General features: G+C 33.4%; 2 protein-coding genes across 2 annotated transcripts in view; both read right to left on the bottom strand.

The window, feature by feature from the left end:
* Window positions 1-20,924, bottom strand: part of LOC125861213 (uncharacterized) — a 196,212-nt gene that overhangs the window by 82,356 nt on the left and 92,932 nt on the right. The gene's annotated exons all lie outside the window — the stretch shown is intronic.
* Window positions 910-3,428, bottom strand: LOC125861212 (cell number regulator 2-like). Its single transcript, XM_049541155.1, has 4 exons — window positions 3,300-3,428; window positions 3,149-3,220; window positions 1,845-2,054; window positions 910-989 (listed from the first exon to the last, which is right to left on the bottom strand). The coding sequence occupies exons 1-4, from the start codon at window positions 3,385-3,387 to the stop codon at window positions 910-912; spliced, it is 450 nt and encodes a 149-aa protein (XP_049397112.1). The 5' UTR covers window positions 3,388-3,428.

Here is a 20,924-nt window from a genome sequence, read left to right as displayed (position 1 = left end):
TATAAAGGAATTCAGATCATTTCATTTACATCTAGTTTATTGCGTTCATGGCCATATTGAGCTTTAAAGAGTTTGTTGAAATCTATAACAACTAGAGTTGGTTGGTGTTGTGGGCAATAGAATTTTTGCTTTGTTTCATTTTGTAATAGGGTTATTACAAGGGGAGAGATTAGGAGTTTAATTTCTAGGTTACATGAGCTTGTAATCTGAATTTTGACTCTCTGATTTTTGAAGTTGTTGGTTAAATTTTGTGAGATAGATTCTGGTTATTCATCCCTTGACTAAGGAGGTTTCCAAGTAAACTTCCTTGTCCTTTACTTTAAGTGTATCTATTTTTGTGTTTCATAATATTGTCAAGGTATCTGGTCTCTTAATTATTTGTGGTGGACTCATACAAGCCATCAAAAAATGATGGACAACTTTAATTGGGGGCTATCTTTCTATGAATTCATAGAAATCTGATCTTTCAGATTTCCTATATACTCCTTTATCCAAATTTATGTGACATTTTTTGTTTTTCGAGAGTCAAATAGTTTAAGTTTATCAACAATTTGCGCATGGAATCGTCAAATTTTTTAAAATGAAATTATATATTTGTAAACTGATAATTCAAAATGTTTAAAAAGTCTATGAAAAACTTACGGTAAAAAATAGACTTGTTTGAATCTCGAAATCCAAAAAGTGCCACATAAAATGGGATAAATGGAGTATTAAGAATAAGCTTGATGTGCTACTTGAAAATTTGATTTGAGAAAGAAGAAGAGAAAACTTTATTTATAGCAGAAAACAAATTTAAGAGCTACAAGGTAGGTTCACAACTATTCATAAGGAAATTAAAGCAAACATTTCTCACTTGATACAAAACAACAGAATAAATAAGGAAGTAGAACACATGAGCCTGCAGGTGTTTTAGCGATTCATTCCTGGTGCAATATGGGGAGGCACAGTAACTCCAGCTTGACTCCATTTCTGAGCGTTAGCCATCCATCCTTTTTACAATCACAAATTCAAATCAATTTAACCATGCATGTGTTATAATCACTCAATTTATCTGACATATCATTTGACTTGACACAATTTTTTTTTGAAATTTGTGATTTAAAACACTCACTTGATCATTTGTGTGACGATAAATCATTTCATGAAAGATAAAAAAGAGGTACTACTTCTATTTCATATTAACCGAATACACACACATATTAAGGAAAAAAGAAAAATTATTTTGGCCAGAATGGTATTTTACCTTTTTAAACATTTTTACCCTTTTAACTTTAATACTTTTTAACTAAAAAATGGAAAAAAGATCAATTTATTTTAAAATAAAAAAAAATATTATAGTTTTTTAAAATTTCTGGCCAAATTTTCTGGCCATTTAGCATTACCCTTAAGAAAAATATTCAAGGACATAATTTCCATTATTATTCTTTGTGAAATCATAAATATAACTTTGTAACTAGTGTAATTTATCTCCTAGAAAATATAGAACTTCAATAAATGAAAGAAAAATTTCAAACATTCATCTTAAACTTTGCACAATTCAATTAACTTAAACAATGAAAAGAGCCTCAAAATCTAGCTAATATGAAATAGAGGGAGTAATTTTAAAGTTAAATGGTTTTCAATTAAAGAAATGTGACATTCTTTTAGAGATGGACTAAAAATAATGTGTCACATAAATTTGGAAAGAAAGAACATAAAATTAAGAGAAAAAAACAAAATAAAACACTTTATTAATTAATTATGTGACATTAGATGGATCTGAATATTCAAGTTGTATAACGTCTTATTTCGATCCCAACATTTCACTATAAAAAAGTTATAAAATGATAATATATGTATTATACCTAGGGAGGGGTCATAACCGCGGTTTTTGAGTTCTCTGTATTCTTGGCAAACAGCACAAGGAAGACAGCAGCAATGGACAAAGCAATCTCCACAAGGGTCTTCTGGCAAGCTAAAGAAAGCTCTCAATTTTGTACGATATGTGCATGTGTAGATACAAGCCCAACCAACATGAGCCAAACAATAGTATATTACACCAGCATGAACACAAGCTGCAAAATTATCATGTAGTCATTAATGAATATACATATTGTCACGACGCCACAACATACCCAATAGAATGTATGCAGATCTTATCACTATCTCATGGACAGTAACATACACAGAATTTTGTACGTGTCGATATTCAAAAATAAATTATTGATATAACAACATTATATTAATAAAAACTATTTAAAGTATAAAACAGTACAACTTATCATTGTGTCCAATACCGTTTGAATCTCTACAACATTACTTTTATCTAAAAAGCCCCCAAAAAATAAAACCCAAATTAGGGCTTGCTGAGGATCAAACTCGGCGACACTTGAGAGTAAACCAACGAGCAAAGGAAGCTCACTTGTTCAAGTTGTGTCATTAATTTTATTTGAACCTATGTTCTCATTTTTTCCAGATTCTTATATCGACACCCCTTAATATAGGATGGGTCCGCAGAGAGGTGTATTCAGAATTTGGGCAAGATGAGTGCATGATTACAAAAAAATGCATCTTAAGTATAAATTTTACCAGTTTGACTTTTAGGTGCTTAATATGAGCCATTAAAATTTAAAAATATATTATATGTCCAAAATATATAATACTACTAGCTAGTTTTAAATTTTAATATACACATTTGATTTAATTATATAAAGATTTTACAGTTCTAAATTTTTTAGGAACTTTCAATATAACACACTTAGATTTTTTGAAAGATTAAAGGAAAAATAAAAAAGAAAAATTAGTTAAAACATCAAAAGTGTAACTGATAACCACTTGGAGAAGTGTTACTCAAAAGGACAAGATAGATATAAGACTTAAATTTGTATCCTCACTTAGAGAGGTGCACCCAATCATCATTGTATTATTATATGATACTTTGAACGTGGGGTTCACACATCTATATTTAAATATTTTTTTAAAATATAGAACTATTATATGTGATCTAGAGAGGGAAGTATAGGTCCACGTACACCCCCTCTAGATAGGCCCCTGAGTCCGCCCTTGCCGATTGAGATAGAGAAACTGTTTCCAAGAGTCCCTCAGCCTCAGCTATATTGCCACAAACCATTAAAGGAAAATTATGAAAACTAAAAATACAATAACTTACAAGTAGTTCCTTGATCAATTATCTCAACATTTCTTCCAAAGGTAACACAAGGACAGCAACAAGTGACACAACCTGTAAATACTCAAAAACTAACCGATTAAAATTCAGAAAAATCACCAATATTTGATTTTGAAAAAATTTGGGTTCTTACAGTTCGATGCATCATCAAAACAACCACATAATCCGGTGGTCCATTCTCCCGCCGCCGGAGTTCCAATTACGGCTGATTTTGCAGACATAGTAGAAAAACTATAAACTTAGGCTAGCAAGTATATTATTTATTTTAATTGTGTGTATAATGGAGAAGTTGTAAACTTATTTATATAGTTGAGTTTAGACAAGAAAAATAATTTTGTAACTTAGAGACATGTACTATCGTGTAACAATATTAAACTACAATATGCTCATATTCAAATTAATTATTACTAATTGATGAACTGTCAATTATAGTATGTACAACTTTATACTATATGATTACATGCATTGCTGGATTTGGATGTTATCTCCCTCAAATGAAGGCAGTTCAAAGTTTGAAGTGGTCAACAAGAATTTCTCTACTCTATCTTTCTCCTACCTTTGTTTTTTTTTTCTTCTTCTAATTTTTCAAAGTCAACTCACATGCATCCTCAAAATAGAGGGAAAACGACATGATATACCCATAACAAATTTGTGATTTAGAGCTAATATATCTCTCGTTATAAAAGAGGTTTATATATATTTTTACTGTTACACAAATGGTCAGGTATACCCTTTTAGTCTAACAACAGTGAAAAAATAATAATTTTAGATTAACTTTTTGTATTTTTTAAAAATATTTTTGAATTCATTATTTTGATGGCTAAATTTATTTTTTGATTCATTTTCTTGTAAAATTTATCATGGATACCCAAATTTTTTTATAAATACAAAAACAAAATTACAATATAGCTCCTATTCCATACATATTTTTTTTTAAAAAATCTAATATTTTAACACTTAAAATGAAAAAAAAATTAGATAAGAATAAGTTACTCAGATAATGACAAGCAAATAGAACTATAAGAGAAATATATATATAAAACTCAAATTAGCCATTGAATAAAAGAAGTAAAACAAAAAGCTTGTAAGAGAAAAATCAAATATACTCTTGACTTTGCTAGAAGGAACACATATACCCTTATATGGAATTTTTTTGAATAAAAAAATCAAAAAAGTAAATTTAAAATTAATGTTTTCATTTTTAAAAATGGTAATATATATATATATATATATATATATATATATGAGAGCCATTCTTATAATGATAAGGATATATAAGAGCCATTTTTTGTAATGATAAAAATATATATTAGCCACTTCTATAACAAAACGTATATCAATTTTAAATCACAAAGTTAAAAAACATACCATGCTCTTTTCCCTAAATTTGATAATATAAGTGACAAACTTCAGACCAGAATGACGCCTTCTATTTTGTATATTTTATAGTCTTGAACTTAGGGGTGTACAAAATCGAACTAAAAATTGAACCAAACCGCAAATTGAGTCAAATCGGAAAAAAAATCCGACTAGTGGTTTGGTATTGGAAAAAAAAACGACTATTTGGGTTGGTTTGGTTTTAACTAAAAAAAACCAACCCGGCATTATATATGTAATTTTAAAATTTTATTTTATACATAAAAATATTTACTTTGATATAATTTTAAAATATTTCTTATACTATTTCATAGTTTTTATCTTTTAATATATTATTTCAAGTTTAAAACTTAGAATTCGGAATGGTCCAATAAAGATTATAGTTCATAGATGTTGATAATTATAATAAAACTTAAATCAAAATCAAATTAATATTAATGCAAAAAGAAAATCAATTCAACACTAAGAATGACAATAATATTGAATATTTGTTCTTTAGTTTTACATTGGTTTAGACAATTAAAATATATAATATAATTTTAATTTTCCTTAAATATTTAGTAATGTAACTAATACTTATTAAACTTATTTTAACATGATTTAGTACTTTTAAATTATGATCATTTTCATTATAACTTTGCAATATTTATTTTATATGATGATTTCATTATTATTTTTTATTGAATATTTTAGTGTCATCCGTACTCATCTCATATTTTGTGTTATTTTCTTAAGAAACACCTTAGATAATTGTATTTTGGTTGGACGAAAGAAATATTTGGAGCACAAGTTAATTATATGTTTGTATGCAAACTTTACTGAAAAAATAAAAAAATTTGAAAAAATCCGAGGATTATTAGTTTGGTTTGATTTATAAATTTAAAAATTTGACACAATGGTTTGGTTTGGTATTTGAAAACCCGAACCAACCCGAGGTTGAAAAATCCGAAAAAATCCAAATTTTATTAGTTTGATTTGGTTTATAAATTTAATTATTTTACACAAATGATTTAATTTGATATTTGAAAAATCCGAACCAACTCAGTCACGTACACCCCTAGTTGAACATATCATTAGGGATGTTGTAATTGAAAGAGTTAGTACTTTACCCCTGTTTATATGATATATTTTTTTAGTCCATTTTTTTTAAAAAAATATTTTTATATTAGAAAAATATTTTAATTTTACATTTCTCATTTTGATGAATAAACATAATATATAAGTGTCAAGCCTATCCCCAATGATATATATATTGCAAATATTTAGAACTTATTTCGGATCAGATTTTAAAAATAAAATAAAGTTATAGTGAAAGTGAATTACATAAATCAATTTACTTTTTTACATGCTAATTGGCCATAAAATAAGAGAAATTATACTCACTTTTAAATTTTTAGATGAGATGAATGCGTTGCAACACTTAAAATACAAAGGATATCAGGTTGTCCAATATAAAGTATGAATTTATTCAGGACTTCAAACACTTTTCATGAGCTAGCTCCATCCACTTTGGGAATTTGGTGGTGATCCTTATGAATGACGTCCAAGGAATATCTCAATTTTATGCGGCGTGGTATGAATTTGAATTAGTCGGTGTTATTGAATTGTTTCACTAGGATGGTCACACAATGGAATTTAGTAACACAATTTATCATGGTGTCAAGCAGAGAGGTGTTGCGTTTGAGTCTCACTACAATTCATTATTTAAAAGATTTTTTATATGCTTAGCTTACATATAAAAGAATCAGGCTTCCACATGAGATGACATATTATTTTGACATAATTATATAAATAAAAGTGTGACTTCTTTTAATAGATTAAATTTTTTGACAAAATTGTCACATGATCCAAATACCAACTTTTTTACTTTCTGGATGACAGCAATCAATCATTTGGAATGCAATAAACTCTTCAATTACTTTGAATGTTTTTTCATATTAGATTCAAGATTAATGACATTCAGAAAGATCTTCATGTTGGTAAATGGTAAGTTTATAAAAAAACTATTAAACCACCTTTTTCTGGCAATGTAGTTGTATACTGCAGTAGTTACAAGTAAGAACAGTTAAATATATTTTCGAATATCTAAAAAACTATTTATGCCAATGTCATTTTCTATGAGAGTTGTTTTATTTATTTATTTATTTATTTTCAAAAAAATTACAACAACCTGAAAAACATGATAGCATAAAATATGAATATCATTACACCAATAATAAAAAAAATATTTATATTAAGAAAAATAAGAGCAATAATATAGTAAGCTTCCATACATATCATCTATATATTATTTATAAGATTTATAATAAGTAGAATTAGTAACCAAATACATAACTACTCATAATAAGTCGAATTGATAATCTAGAATATAAAACAAGTAACTTCTCATAATTATGAGTTAAATAAGAAACCCTAAAATAAGTAAGTAATTTACTGTTGCAAGTTAATTAAATTATACTGATAATATAAATATTGTTTTATACTACTCCTTCCGTCCATCTTTACTTGTCCACTATACTATTTTAGAATGTCCAATAATACTTGTCCAGTTTATAATACCAATGAATAATTTACCTGTTATGTCTATTTATCCTTGCTATTAAAAACTATTCATTTTTCAATATTTAGATGACTTATATTTAATAAGGGTCACGAGTCAAAATATGGTGGTCATAAACTGATGGTTTCTGCACATTATTAAAAAATCACTTTTTTCTCGCTGAATTTTCTGTTGAAAAATGTTCATTGGTTATTCTCAGAGATGGTTTGATTAAATTAGTGAGAAAAAAAAGAGAGTAATGTTTTTATATGAAAAAATTTGAATTTTTTTTCACTATTTCAATGATAATATATTTTCAACATGCATTTTCCTAGTGATCCGATTTGATGAAAAATATACAAAAAAATCATATTCTATAGCTCAAATTTTCCACTGATTTACTATTGAAAAAATCTTTGTTTTTTTGTAGTGATACTTCTTTGTATTAAATACAATGCTAGTTGTTATTAGAGGCTAATTTTGACCAAATCAATCTTTATAATAATAGATAATTTTCTCAAGTTTTACGCTTGAAACATATTAGAATGCACATGGCCACTGCCTATTTGTATTGAATCTATGTGATTAGCTGTGCCAGCAGAATTGTAGTGCTTCACCATATAGCATAAACAAAGTCACAAGTCAAAGTCAACATTCCTTTTTGTTAGCAGTAATATTTTATACATTATACTTGCATAATATTATATCATTATTCTCACAATGTCAACTCAATGCCAAACTTTGTAACTTTCTAAATGATTAACCCATTAATTGTCACGCCCCAAACATTAGTAAGATGGATCTGTCATCTGTCATTAGTAATGTCAAAACTTAGGTCTAATATGCTCTTGTTAAACCATTTGTTAGTGGGGCCTAGCAATCGTATACGATCAAGAAAACAAATAAGTATATCTCGACTTAAAAGTAAATCCTCGGCTGGCAAGGCTTTAGCCAATAACTCTACAAAGAAAACAATTATTCTCAACAATTCATATAAAGTATAACTAGCTATCACACAAGTCATGTTTGAGCCGTCAAGGCCACCTAGCCACTTGATCTCTAACAACCCTTGGGGCCGGAAAGAAAGTAGTCAATAGATGGTTGTGCTACTCGGCACGTCTATTTGATCATCGCTCAAGACCCGCATACATGAATGTAGTGTCCCCAGACAGAGGGGGTGTCACTACAAAATAATGAACCGAGTATAACATGCTCTCTAGGTCCCTGAGTCAGGAATATACTACTACAAATAGAAACTATATCATATTCTAATAGCCAACCCAATGTGATAACAAGAAGGAAAATAATGATAATATACATGCATAATAAGCTTAGCCCATCAGAATCATGTCAAAAGAAGAATTAAATCCTTAACACACCTTTCAAACAAAAGCTTTAAGGTTTCTCTTTGAAGTTTAATCAAATGATCGTAACACATCAAATGCAGGAATCCAGAAGGCTGCAAGAACGAGTCATAATCAATCGATAAGCCGTTAAGGTTGTCATTACGATCAATCCACTTTAACTCAACAAAAATATCACAATCTCTACCCCATCAGTAGCTAATAATAACAACAAAAAGTTATCAATATCACAAAAGAGCAGTAAGCTACTAAGCTAATGTAATAATGCGTACTTCACACCATTTCAATCGATAACCTCCATATGCAACTCCTAAAAATACTTCAAGTTATTTTTTTATGGACAATCAATCTTTTTTAATTCATGCAAATGTTAAAAAAGTTTATGGCTGATAACTCAACTTTTTTTTAGTTGTTATATTTTTGCATTATTTAAGCATTCTCATTTGTAATATTATGTCTAAATGGTTGTCATGACCCAACCTACCGGACCGTGCAGGCACCCACTCTAACACCTATGTAGGAGAACCCTCATATCCCAATAGTTAAACATGCGAAAAATTTAAAGAAAACAGAGATAAATATAATAATATGATTTTAAAAATAATATCCTTAGACACACTTTTAGTTAAATCTTGTAAAGTAATTTAACAACTGCCAAGGATCTAGTCTAAACAGGTTCAAGAGCTACTAAGAATACAACTGGACAAGATAAATAAAAGACACAACTCCCACCATGTGGAAGGAAGAATAGAAGCTGCTGGAGAATTTCTTTGTCTTCACCTAATGAAACATCACCAACCTGCATCCAGACTATGTCAAAAAGACATAGCAAGAGTAGTATCAGTACAAACACACATACTGGTAGGCATATCGGTCAACCCGACGCCCACCACATAATATAAGGAAACAACTAGTACAATTATGCAATAAACTCCTCGTTCCTCCACCTTTTCCCTCTCTTAAAATACCTCCAAGTTACACCAGTACTCTAATTACTAGCCACCTTCTCGATCCACCTACTTACCAGGTTCTTGATCATAGCCTAACCATTGTAACACATTAATGAATCCGCAATTACACCTGCTAGCATTCCAACTAACCACTCACGTCGTGCCCTTACTTCCCCGTCACATTACAACACACGAACAACCTTTGCTATCCATTACTCGCCCCTTGAACACCTTGCCCTTCCACTATACGCAACCAGTTCACTCAACACAAAGAACAATGAAACATAAGTCGTCATAACATTTACCTACTTCGGAAAATCACCATATCACTTATCATTACGAACAAAGTACCGTTTCACCTTTATCAAGATACACAGTTTATATCAAACCATTGGTCCTTTCATGAAACCCAAACCCAAACCCAAACTGTTAACATACTGGAACGTGGTACCCGATCTAATAATTATGCCGGAACGTGGCAACCGATCCATAGTTATGCTGGAACGTGGAAACCGATCCAAGTTAGTTATGTCAGAACGTGGCAATCGATCCAAGTTAGTTATGCCGGAACATGGCAACCGATCCATTCAACACACCACAATCACAAGTATATCTTCAAGATCATACATTTAAGTCATGATTTCAAAGAACCCATAATTTATCCATCTCATTTACAACAAGTGTGATCAACAATGCAACATTCATATACATACATGTATCATCATGAAGCAAGAACAAACATACACAACACAATCATAGAATCACAACCATCACCTATGAATTATTCATCAATACCTATCATATAAACATTACCTCGACCATACTTAGCCCTAGTTCATCATCTAAGGCTTCTTTCTAGGTTTTAATCATAATTCACCATAAGGTCCCAAAGTCAATCACTATCATTCATGATCTAGCATACTTTCATAAATCTAGTTCAATTCATGGTTTCATCCTCTTATTCTTGAACAAATTCTATTCACGATGGCAATCCTAGAAGATCTAGCAAGATTCATCAATTTCTCTTCTCAAGGCATAAACCCACATATTTTGATTTATAGGGATTACCCATGGAATTCACTCGGTACACGAAGTCCTACGCATGAATCGTACCATTGATTTACATACATTACGCAGTGAGCATAAATTTAAACTACTAAATTCATAAAACCTAGTCTACCTGGGCGCCAAGAAGCTGCACGGAGTTATTGACTTCGATCCCTATTTTTCGGGCTTTATGACGGTGATTTTGGCCAAGAATCCGCAAGATATCACCATCATCACGCTAGAAATCTCTCTCTCCCTTCTTTCCAAGCTTGCAGAAGCTTTTTGGGGATTTCTAAGGTGTTTTACGACTTATTTAGGTATTTTAGGAAGAAGGAGAAAATAGGATTTCACGTAATTAATGTTCTGCCTCTCCTATCCCGCCCTGGCGCCAGCTTACCCCGCCTTGGCGCCGCCGCCCTAGTGGCATCTGGCCCGCTATGGCGGGACAATGGCCCAGATTTTCCCAAATTTTTGTTTTTCCTAAATAACGACGGTTCGGGTCGTTACAATAGATACCAATTTACCCCTTGTTCGTCCCCGAACGACTAGTGCACGGGACATCACACGCCCCATTTTGATTTACTTCAAAATTAAATACTTGGTCCACTACGGAATCACAACGAATGGTGACTTTTTAGTTTATTGACATAATAAAAGTACTATGCTCGAAGACTAGCTAAGTGAAGAATGCGGCAACACACGAAGAAATAAAAGCATTTTAAACTACACAATCTGGCCCACCTGGGCAGGAGCCCTCCCGCTGAGGTGGGGCCGCTGTGGCAAGGATCTCCCGTTGGGGCGGGAGATCGGGAAACAGTATATGGGGAATGAGGAATAGTTTCTGAATTTCTCCCCTTTCTCCTCACAAAAACTCTCTCAATTCCCTAGTTCTGAACGTCAAATCCAGGTAATACTGATGCTCCTTACTCTTTTTACTTCATTACATTCTTAATTACGAATGCATGACGATAACTGATTGATTTAGAGCAGTTTTCTGGGTAGTTTTCGAAAATGAACTAGGTTGCTTTATTTGTTAGGATAACGTAGCATGGGTACTTCCCTTACGTCTCCAACGTATTCACAACGTCGTGGGCATAAGTATTTCATAAAACTATGGTTAAATCGATACAAAAATGGGTTGGGTAAGTTGAAGGGTCTTCTTAGCATAAACTCAAATTTGGACATCCTTTAGGGATTATTTTGCGAAAATAATTGCATATTTAAGTTCTAGGGTAGTTTACATACTCTGATCTGCTGAAATTCTGTCGAAAATGAGGGTTTGAGGATGAAGAGATGCCATAACCGCGTATGTTGTTTGTCCCAGATAAAGGTTGTTGTGGCGGCCTTCATCCTGCTGTGGCAGCCTCCATAATCCCTTCCTGGAGGGATTTTGGCCGTTGTGGTAGGATATGCTAGACCAGTGGCCTGCATCCCTTAACTCAGAATTTCCTTTCTTCTCATTCAACCCTTGCACTATCTATTTCCATCATGTTCTAACTTATATTTTACATCACTTGCAGACTTATCTAATGGCAGGTCTAAATGAGGAGAATTTGCCCTTCATCCGATTTCCCGACGCCACTAGTTGAGAGAGTTCCATGACTTCTAGAACACTAAGCTTTGCTGTGAGAGGGGCTTCCACTTAGTGAATCTAGAGGAGAAGGCGCATGCCCTTTATACTCGCCTTATGGAGTTTGGATGGGTTCCGAGGATCGAGACTCCCCCTGTCGCACGAGCTGATTGGGTGTGGGAGTTCTATGCTATCATGTCCACCGTCTACCGGAACGACCCTAGCCCCATCATTCGCATTCGAGGGGTTGATATCTCTCTGAATGCCACAACCTAAATGAAGTACTAGAGTTGCCAGAGGTCTCGAACGCTGAGTACGAGGCCAAACTGAGAGAGATGGATTTAAAATGGCTGAGGGACACTCTGGTGGAGCCTACACGTCCGGACAGAGTCTATTGGCTTTCTGTTGAGGGTATTACTAGTGCTGACTGGTCACTCGATGCTAAGAGATGGCTACATTTGGTGACTAGGAGGGTCCGCCCGTCGGGCAACTGCACAGACGTGACGTTCCCTCGAGCCTTGGTGGTGGCATGCGCGGTGCAGGGCATTGAGTTGAATGTAGGGGAGCAGATTATTTCAGAATGGAAGATGTTCTACTGGGGTAACAAGAAAGCATTTTTCCTGCCTGGACTTATCACCGCGATGTGCAAGCGGGCAGGAGTGCCGCTCCTCGACATTGATGAGGTACTTCCCATGGATCCCCCTTTCCACCCTCTTTTTGTTAGACAGGGTTCCACGTCCAGGAGCAAGATGATGAGGACCCATAGGGCTAGCAGCAGTCAGGCGGCAACAGGGTCGGACGAAGAGGGAGGCGACGACACTCGTACCCCACTTTCAGCGTCACAGGTAGAGGAGGACTTGGCAGCTGTGCGGATGAATATGGGGTGCCCTACCACCCCACCGTTCCGATTCCCCGCAGCACTGCCCTAGAGCTTGAGATGCTCCGACGCGAGCTACGCCATGAGAGGAGGAAGAACCTCGTTAGGGACCGTCTGTTGGTTCAGCTCTGGAAGACAATGAAGATCATGTTTACCTACATCGCTCTCGGGCAGGAGATTCCCATAGTGGAGAAGGGGGATTTCGTTCAGTTTTCGAGTCTGGAGGAGGCCATGACCGGCCAGGTTCCCTCAGAGGAGTTAGATTCCAACACCAACACCTCTCGGTCGCAGGGTTCTTGAGTTGGTTTGTTGTTTCACCCCTTTGGCTTGTAAATTTCGAGACAACTTGTTTTATCATTTCGACTCTCTTAAGTTTTTGTAGCACACGAATGTTAGTTTTTGTTGTCTGATGTAGCTTCATATTTAATCTTAACGTGTTATGATCTATATACTTTTGTTGCTGAACACTGTTTGGGGTCGTCGGGTTTGTTCGAATATCATCTTGGGTCTTATCAGACAGTTTAGAAAAATAGGGGAGGCAGGCTGAGGTTCTGCCTCGCCTCATCCCGCCAAATCCCGCTTTGACAGTCCCGCCCTGGTGGGAATAATCCCGCTCCACCGGTCACAACAGAAACAAAACTTGGCCAAAAATTTTCTAGGGTTTTTCGCTTTTCCAAATTTTTTCCAAAGGTCCCCAGTTTTACCCGGCAATTTTAGAATACTTCTCATACTAGAAAGATCATTGTCTACCCTGAGTCAATCCCACAATACACAAACCAACCCATTCTTATTAATTTAGCACCACACCCATACATCCACATGATACACCCAGACATTTACAAATTGCATAATTTAAACCAATTGGCCAACACATTGCACATAATAAGGTTCAAACACACATTTATAGTACACGTAATTGCATCATCACATTCAACAAGTTCAACTTAACATTCACAGTTAATTCAATCAACAAGAAGCACACATTCATAGATTCCAAGACACAACGCACAGACAAATTCAATTTATTAGTTAGTTCATTCCATAGATGACCATTACTGGTCATCCATGCCTTTTTCATCCCTTAATGATAGATACCAATTGGAACCTTCCCAATTCCAATTAACTTGTTGGTGTCCCTTCAGTCGTATCAATGACGTCTAGTTTACTTCGTTGAGATACCAATTGGACTCTACTCATAACACAAGTGACACTCGCACGAAATGAGAGAATAAGTGGGGGCAACTTCCTAGAATGCTTCCTAGCTTCTTAAGGATTAGATGTGGACGTCAACACACCAATCCACAAGAGTCTAGTCCATTTTGCTCTTGTATTGGGAGATCGGTAACCTAGGATCTGATACCAATTTGTCACGACCCAATCCACCGGGCTGTGTGGGCACTTACTCTAACACCTAAGTAGAAGAACCATCATATCCCAATAGTTAAACATGCGGAAAATTTAAAGAAAATAGAGATAAATATAATAATATGATTTTAAAAATAATATCCTTAGATACACTTTTAGTTAAAAACTTGTAAAGTAATTTAACAACTCCCAAGGATCTAGTCTAAACAGGTACAAGAGCTACTAAGAGTACAACTGGACAAGATAAATAAAATACACAGTTCCCACCATGTGGAAGGAAGAATAGAAGCTACTGGAGAATTTCTTCATCTTCACCTAATGAAACATCACCAACCTGCATCCAGACTATGTCAAAAAGACATAGGAAGAGTAGTATCAGTACAAACAAACATATTGGTAGGCATCATCGGTCAATCCGACACCCACCGCATAATCACTACTAAAAAATTGTCAAAAAACGACAGCCAAAAGCGACGGACTGCATCACTTTTTTGGTCAAAATTGATGGAAAAGCGATGCAGTCACCTTCGTCGCTTTTTAACCCGATGCTTTTGAAAAAGCGACGGACTGCGTCCCTTTATTTTAATTTTAATTTTTTTTATTTCTAAAAGGCGACGAAGTCTATCGCTTTTCTGGAAATTTTATTTTTGAAAATCCCAGAAACGTGACGGACTATACCACGCTGTCCGTCGCTTTTATGGGTTTTTAAAAAAATTAAAACCCAGAAGAGCGACGGACTAAACCACGTTGTTCGTCGCTTTTTTTGCAATAATTTTTTACAGCAGCAGTTGACAGTTTCTGCTGCCCACCTGCAAATGCAATTCAATTCTATACTATTCAGCCTAATCAAACACACACAATGATAAACAATCTAAACAAAACATAAAACAACAAACTTAAAATAACATTCAAAAGTATCTAAATCATAAATTAAAGACTTATAGAGTCTTTCTAAATTCGTTTCAAAATTTCAAAAAGTTCATAAATGTCCAGAGATCTAAACTATGGAGTGAGATCTACATAATCATCCTCATCACTCTCGCCATCGGTGTCATCGAGAGCCGAAGTAGTAGGTCGAAAGCGAGGTTCATCACTTGTTCTTTGATTTGCTGAACGGTCTCACTCATGCTTTCTTGTTCAGCTACTCTTCTCCGCTCCGACTCTGCTAGTGCCGCTGTTAGTTTAGCTATTTGATCCAACATAGCAGCAATCTGAACATCGTCAATTGCCTCGGCTTGACGTGACGATCCAATACCTTCTAAGCATGACTGAAGTCGTCTAACATCGTTTTGAGAGCCTAGACCATAGCATCTACCCTTGTATGTCCCCCCTACCACTTTTTCTTTCCAAATCTGGGTGGATAGTTCAGGTGTCAATTGGACCGAACTATCTAGATTCTCAGCGACGTATTGATGAAAGTCATTCTGCATATTAAATATAAAAATTGACATCAATATATATATGTATCATAAATATATTCACTATTAATATATATTATTCATATTAAATAACTTACAAAAGTTCGTTCAGCCCTTTCCTCCACCCACACATTCGGATCCGACTCATTTTCTTTCTTCCTGACATGAGTCTTCTTAAAAACCTTTAGTTCAATGGGAGTGCGTCCCAATTCTTTTTCCTATAAATAAAAACTGAAATTTATAACGATATATATGAATCAACTAATTATTTATTTAAAAGTTTGAATTAGAACTTACCATCTCTCGTGCAATTGTTCCAACCTTCTTTGCATCTCTCGTGCAATTGTTCTATCTCTCCTGCAATTTTGTCATCAATAGGATCAACTAATGTTGGTACTTATGCTTAACAAATATATTATTTCTAATTTAAAGCTAACTGTCAACACTAGATGGACACAAATCGATCTTGCAAGAAAATCAATTTTGTAATCAATAGGATCGACTAGTGTTGGTACTTTATGCTTAACAAATATATTATTTCTAAATTTAAAGTCAAGTGTCAACACTAGATGGACACAAATCGATCTTACAAGAAAATCAATTTTGTCATCAATAGGATCAACTAGTGTTGGTACTTATGCTAAACAAACAATCGATGGACACAAAAAAATTATACTAGAATTAAAGCTAAGTATCAATACTAGATGGACACAAAAACATTATTGAAAACAATTGTACTTGAACTTTAGAAATTTAGAAGCACCAACCTTATCTCCTACTTTGATGAAAGAAGCAATATAGTCTTGTTTTTTAGATGTTGAGCTTCCTCAGTTGCCTAGCACGAAAAGTTCTAAAATTAGTTAAATATAAACTTCAAATCCAAGAATATTAGTTATATATATATATATATATATTCAAGTTTTAATAAGTTCAAGTTTTCAATTCAAGTTCATATCTAATTTCTAAACTTAATTAGTTATATATTCAAGCTAATTAGTTCCAAGTTCAAGTTTTAATTTCAAGTTCAACTCTAAGTTCAACTTCAAATTCTAAGTTCATGTTCTAAATTCAAGTTCAAGTTCTAATTCTAATTTCAAGTTCTAAGTTCAAGTTCAAGTTCAAGTTCAAGTTCAAGTTCTAATTTCAAGTTCAAGTTCAAATTCTAAGTTCAAGTTCATGTTCTAAATTCAAGTTCAAGTTCTAAGTTTACGTTCAAATTCTAAGTTCAACTTCAAATTCTAAGTTCAAGTTCTAAATTCAAGTTCAAGTTCTAATTTCAAGTTCAAGTTCAAATTCTAAGTTCAAGTTCAAGTTCAAGTTCAAAGTTCAAGTTCAAATTCTAAGTTCAAGTTCAAGTTCTAAGTTCAAGTTCTAAGTTCAAGTTCTAATTTCAAGTTCAAGTTCTAAGTTTAACTTCAAATTCTAAGTTCAAATTCTAATTTCAAGCTCTAGTTCTAAGTTCACGTTCAAATTCTAAGTTCAACTTCAAGTTCTAAATTCAAGTTCAAGTTCTAATTTCAAGTTCAAGTTCTAAGTTCAAGTTCAAGTTCAAGTTCAAATTCTAAGTTCAAGTTCAATTTCTAAGTTCATGACATTCAAACATTCATCATCTAAATTCATGACACTCAAACATTCATCATCTACTCATTACACTTCAATTACTAATTTCTAACTTCAAATTATTAACACTTTACTAACTAGTCCTAAAATCAAATCCAAAAAAATCCCAATTCAACCTCAAATTACATATTCTCAAGTTTAAACTAGTCCTAAAATACAAAAATGCTAATTCTTCACTGACTAACAATGCCCAATTTAAAAATGCCCAATTTCTTTTTAAAAAAACCCTAAAATAAAAATCTTCAATTATCTATACCTAACTAACAATAATCAAATCAAATTAACAATTGAATAACACAACCCAACAAACAAAAACAATAATCTACTAACAAACAATCAATTATAATCACTAGAATTGAAAAAAAAAATACTAAAATTTAACCCTACTTGTAGTGCACGACAGCGACCAGCGACGTGGAAGGGTGGCAGGCGACGGGGAAGGGCAGCACTGGGAGAGGACGACGATTGATGATGGCGACGAGGATGGGCGGCGACGGCGATGGGGAGGGAGATCGTTATATATATAGAGAGAGAAGGGAGAGAATATGAGTGAAGAGAGAGAGTGAAAAATAAGAAAATGGCAATATGTCTTTTAGATATTTACTAAAAAGTGACGAACAATGTCTCTAAGCCCGTTGCTTTTTTTAAATATAGTTGACCAACATTTTGACCAAAAAGCAACGGACTAAAAGACATTGTCCGTTGCTTTTTAAAAATATTTGACTATATATTTTTACGAAAAAGCGACGGACTAAGAGATGCCGTCCATCACTTTTTTAAAAACTAATTAATAAAATAAAATAAATTTAAAACGAAGGACAACGTGGTTATCTTTTAATTTATATATAATTATTTTTAATAAAAAGCAACGAACGGCGTCTCAATATATATTAAATAAATAATTATTAACTATATATATATTTAGCGCAAAAATCTGCGAAAAAAGCGAAGAACTAAGAGATGCAGTCCGTCGCTTTTTGTAAAATTATTTAAAAAATAATTATTTCTATTAAAAAGCGACGAACAGTGTGGCAAAAGACGTCACTTTTTGGAGCGACGTCGTCCATCGCTTTTCTGTCCATCATTTTTAAGCAATTTTTTAGTAGTGAATATATGGAAACAACTAGTACAATTATGCAATAAATTCCTCGTTCCTCTACCTTTTCCCTCTCTTAAAATACCTCCAAGTTACACCAATACTCTGATTACNTTATCCTTGCTATTAAAAACTATTCATTTTTCAATATTTAGATGACTTATATTTAATAAGGGTCACGAGTCAAAATATGGTGGTCATAAACTGATGGCTTCTGCACATTATTAAAAATCACTTTTTTCTCGCTGAATTTTCTGTTGAAAAATGTTCATTGGTTATTCTCAGAGATGGTTTGATTAAATTAGTGAGAAAAAAAAGAGAGTAATGTTTTTATATGAAAAAATTTGAATTTTTTTTCACTATTTCAATGATAATATATTTTCAACATGCATTTTCCTAGTGATCCGATTTGATGAAAAATATACAAAAAAATCATATTCTATAGCTCAAATTTTCCACTGATTTACTATTGAAAAAATCTTTGTTTTTTTGTAGTGATACTTCTTTGTATTAAATACAATGCTAGTTGTTATTAGAGGCTAATTTTGACCAAATCAATCTTTATAATAATAGATAATTTTCTCAAGTTTTACGCTTGAAACATATTAGAATGCACATGGCCACTGCCTATTTGTATTGAATCTATGTGATTAGCTGTGCCAGCAGAATTGTAGTGCTTCACCATATAGCATAAACAAAGTCACAAGTCAAAGTCAACATTCCTTTTTGTTAGCAGTAATATTTTATACATTATACTTGCATAATATTATATCATTATTCTCACAATGTCAACTCAACGCCAAACTTTGTAACTTTCCAAATGATTAACCCACTAATTGTCACGCCCCAAACATTAGTAAGATGGATCTGTCATCTGTCATTAGTAATGTCAAAACTTAGGTCTAATATGCTCTTGTTAAACCATTTGTTAGTGGGGCCTAGCAATCGTATACGATCAAGAAAACAAATAAGTATATCTCGACTTAAAAGTAAATCCTCGGCTGGCAAGGCTTTAGCCAATAACTCTACAAAGAAAACAATTATTCTCAACAATTCATATAAAGTATAACTAGCTATCACACAAGTCATGTTTGAGCCGTCAAGGCCACCTAGCCACTTGATCTCTAACAACCCTTGGGGCCGGAAAGAAAGTAGTCAATAGATGGTTGTGCTACTCGGCACGTCTATTTGATCATCGCTCAAGACCCGCATACATGAATGTAGTGTCCCCAGACAGAGGGGGTGTCACTACAAAATAATGAACCGAGTATAACATGCTCTCTAGGTCCCTGAGTCAGGAATATACTACTACAAATAGAAACTATATCATATTCTAATAGCCAACCCAATGTGATAACAAGAAGGAAAATAATGATAATATACATGCATAATAAGCTTAGCCCATCAGAATCATGTCAAAAGAAGAATTAAATCCTTAACACACCTTTCAAACAAAAGCTTTAAGGTTTCTCTTTGAAGTTTAATCAAATGATCGTAACACATCAAATGCAGGAATCCAGAAGGCTGCAAGAACGAGTCATAATCAATCGATAAGCCGTTAAGGTTGTCATTACGATCAATCCACTTTAACTCAACAAAAATATCACAATCTCTACCCCATCAGTAGCTAATAATAACAACAAAAAGTTATCAATATCACAAAAGAGCAGTAAGCTACTAAGCTAATGTAATAATGCGTACTTCACACCATTTCAATCGATAACCTCCATATGCAACTCCTAAAAATACTTCAAGTTATTGTTTATGGACAATCAATCTTTTTTAATTCATGCAAATGTTAAAAAAGTTTATGGTTGATAACTCAACCTTTTTTTTAGTTGTTATATTTTTGCATTATTTAAGCATTCTCATTTGTAATATTATGGCTAAATGGTTGTCACGACCCAACCTACCGGACCGTGCAGGCACCCACTCTAACACCTAAATAGGAGAACCCTCATATCCCAATAGTTAAACATGCGAAAAATTTAAAGAAAACAGAGATAAATATAATAATATGATTTTAAAAATAATATCCTTAGACACACTTTTAGTTAAATCTTGTAAAGTAATTTAACAACTGCCAAGGATCTAGTCTAAACAGGTTCAAGAGCTACTAAGAATACAACTGGACAAGATAAATAAAAGACACAACTCCCACCATGTGGAAGGAAGAATAGAAGCTGCTGGAGAATTTCTTTGTCTTCACCTAATGAAACATCACCAACCTGCATCCAGACTATGTCAAAAAGACATAGCAAGAGTAGTATCAGTACAAACACACATACTGGTAGGCATATCGGTCAACCCGACGCCCACCACATAATATAAGGAAACAACTAGTACAATTATGCAATAAACTCCTCGTTCCTCCACCTTTTCCCTCTCTTAAAATACCTCCAAGTTACACCAGTACTCTAATTACTAGCCACCTTCTCGATCCACCTACTTACCAGGTTCTTGATCATAGCCTAACCATTGTAACACATTAATGAATCCGCAATTACACCTGCTAGCATTCCAACTAACCACTCA

Source organism: Solanum stenotomum, chromosome 4 (genome assembly GCF_019186545.1).
Source record: "Solanum stenotomum isolate F172 chromosome 4, ASM1918654v1, whole genome shotgun sequence".
Taxonomy (NCBI): Eukaryota; Viridiplantae; Streptophyta; class Magnoliopsida; order Solanales; family Solanaceae; genus Solanum; species Solanum stenotomum.
The sequence above is the reverse complement of the archived record's forward strand: the minus strand, read 5'-3'. Positions and strand labels throughout refer to the sequence as shown.

Coding starts and splice junctions, on each gene's coding strand:
- LOC125861212 (XM_049541155.1), bottom strand. CDS start 3,387: ATGTCTGCAAAATCAGCCGTAATTGGAACTCCGGCGGCGGGAGAATGG. Junction 3,221..3,299: donor TTTTGATGATGCATCGAACT/GTAAGAACCCAA, acceptor GAGTATTTACAG/GTTGTGTCACTTGTTGCTGT. Junction 990..1,844: donor CGGTTATGACCCCTCCCTAG/GTATAATACATA, acceptor GATTGTAAAAAG/GATGGATGGCTAACGCTCAG.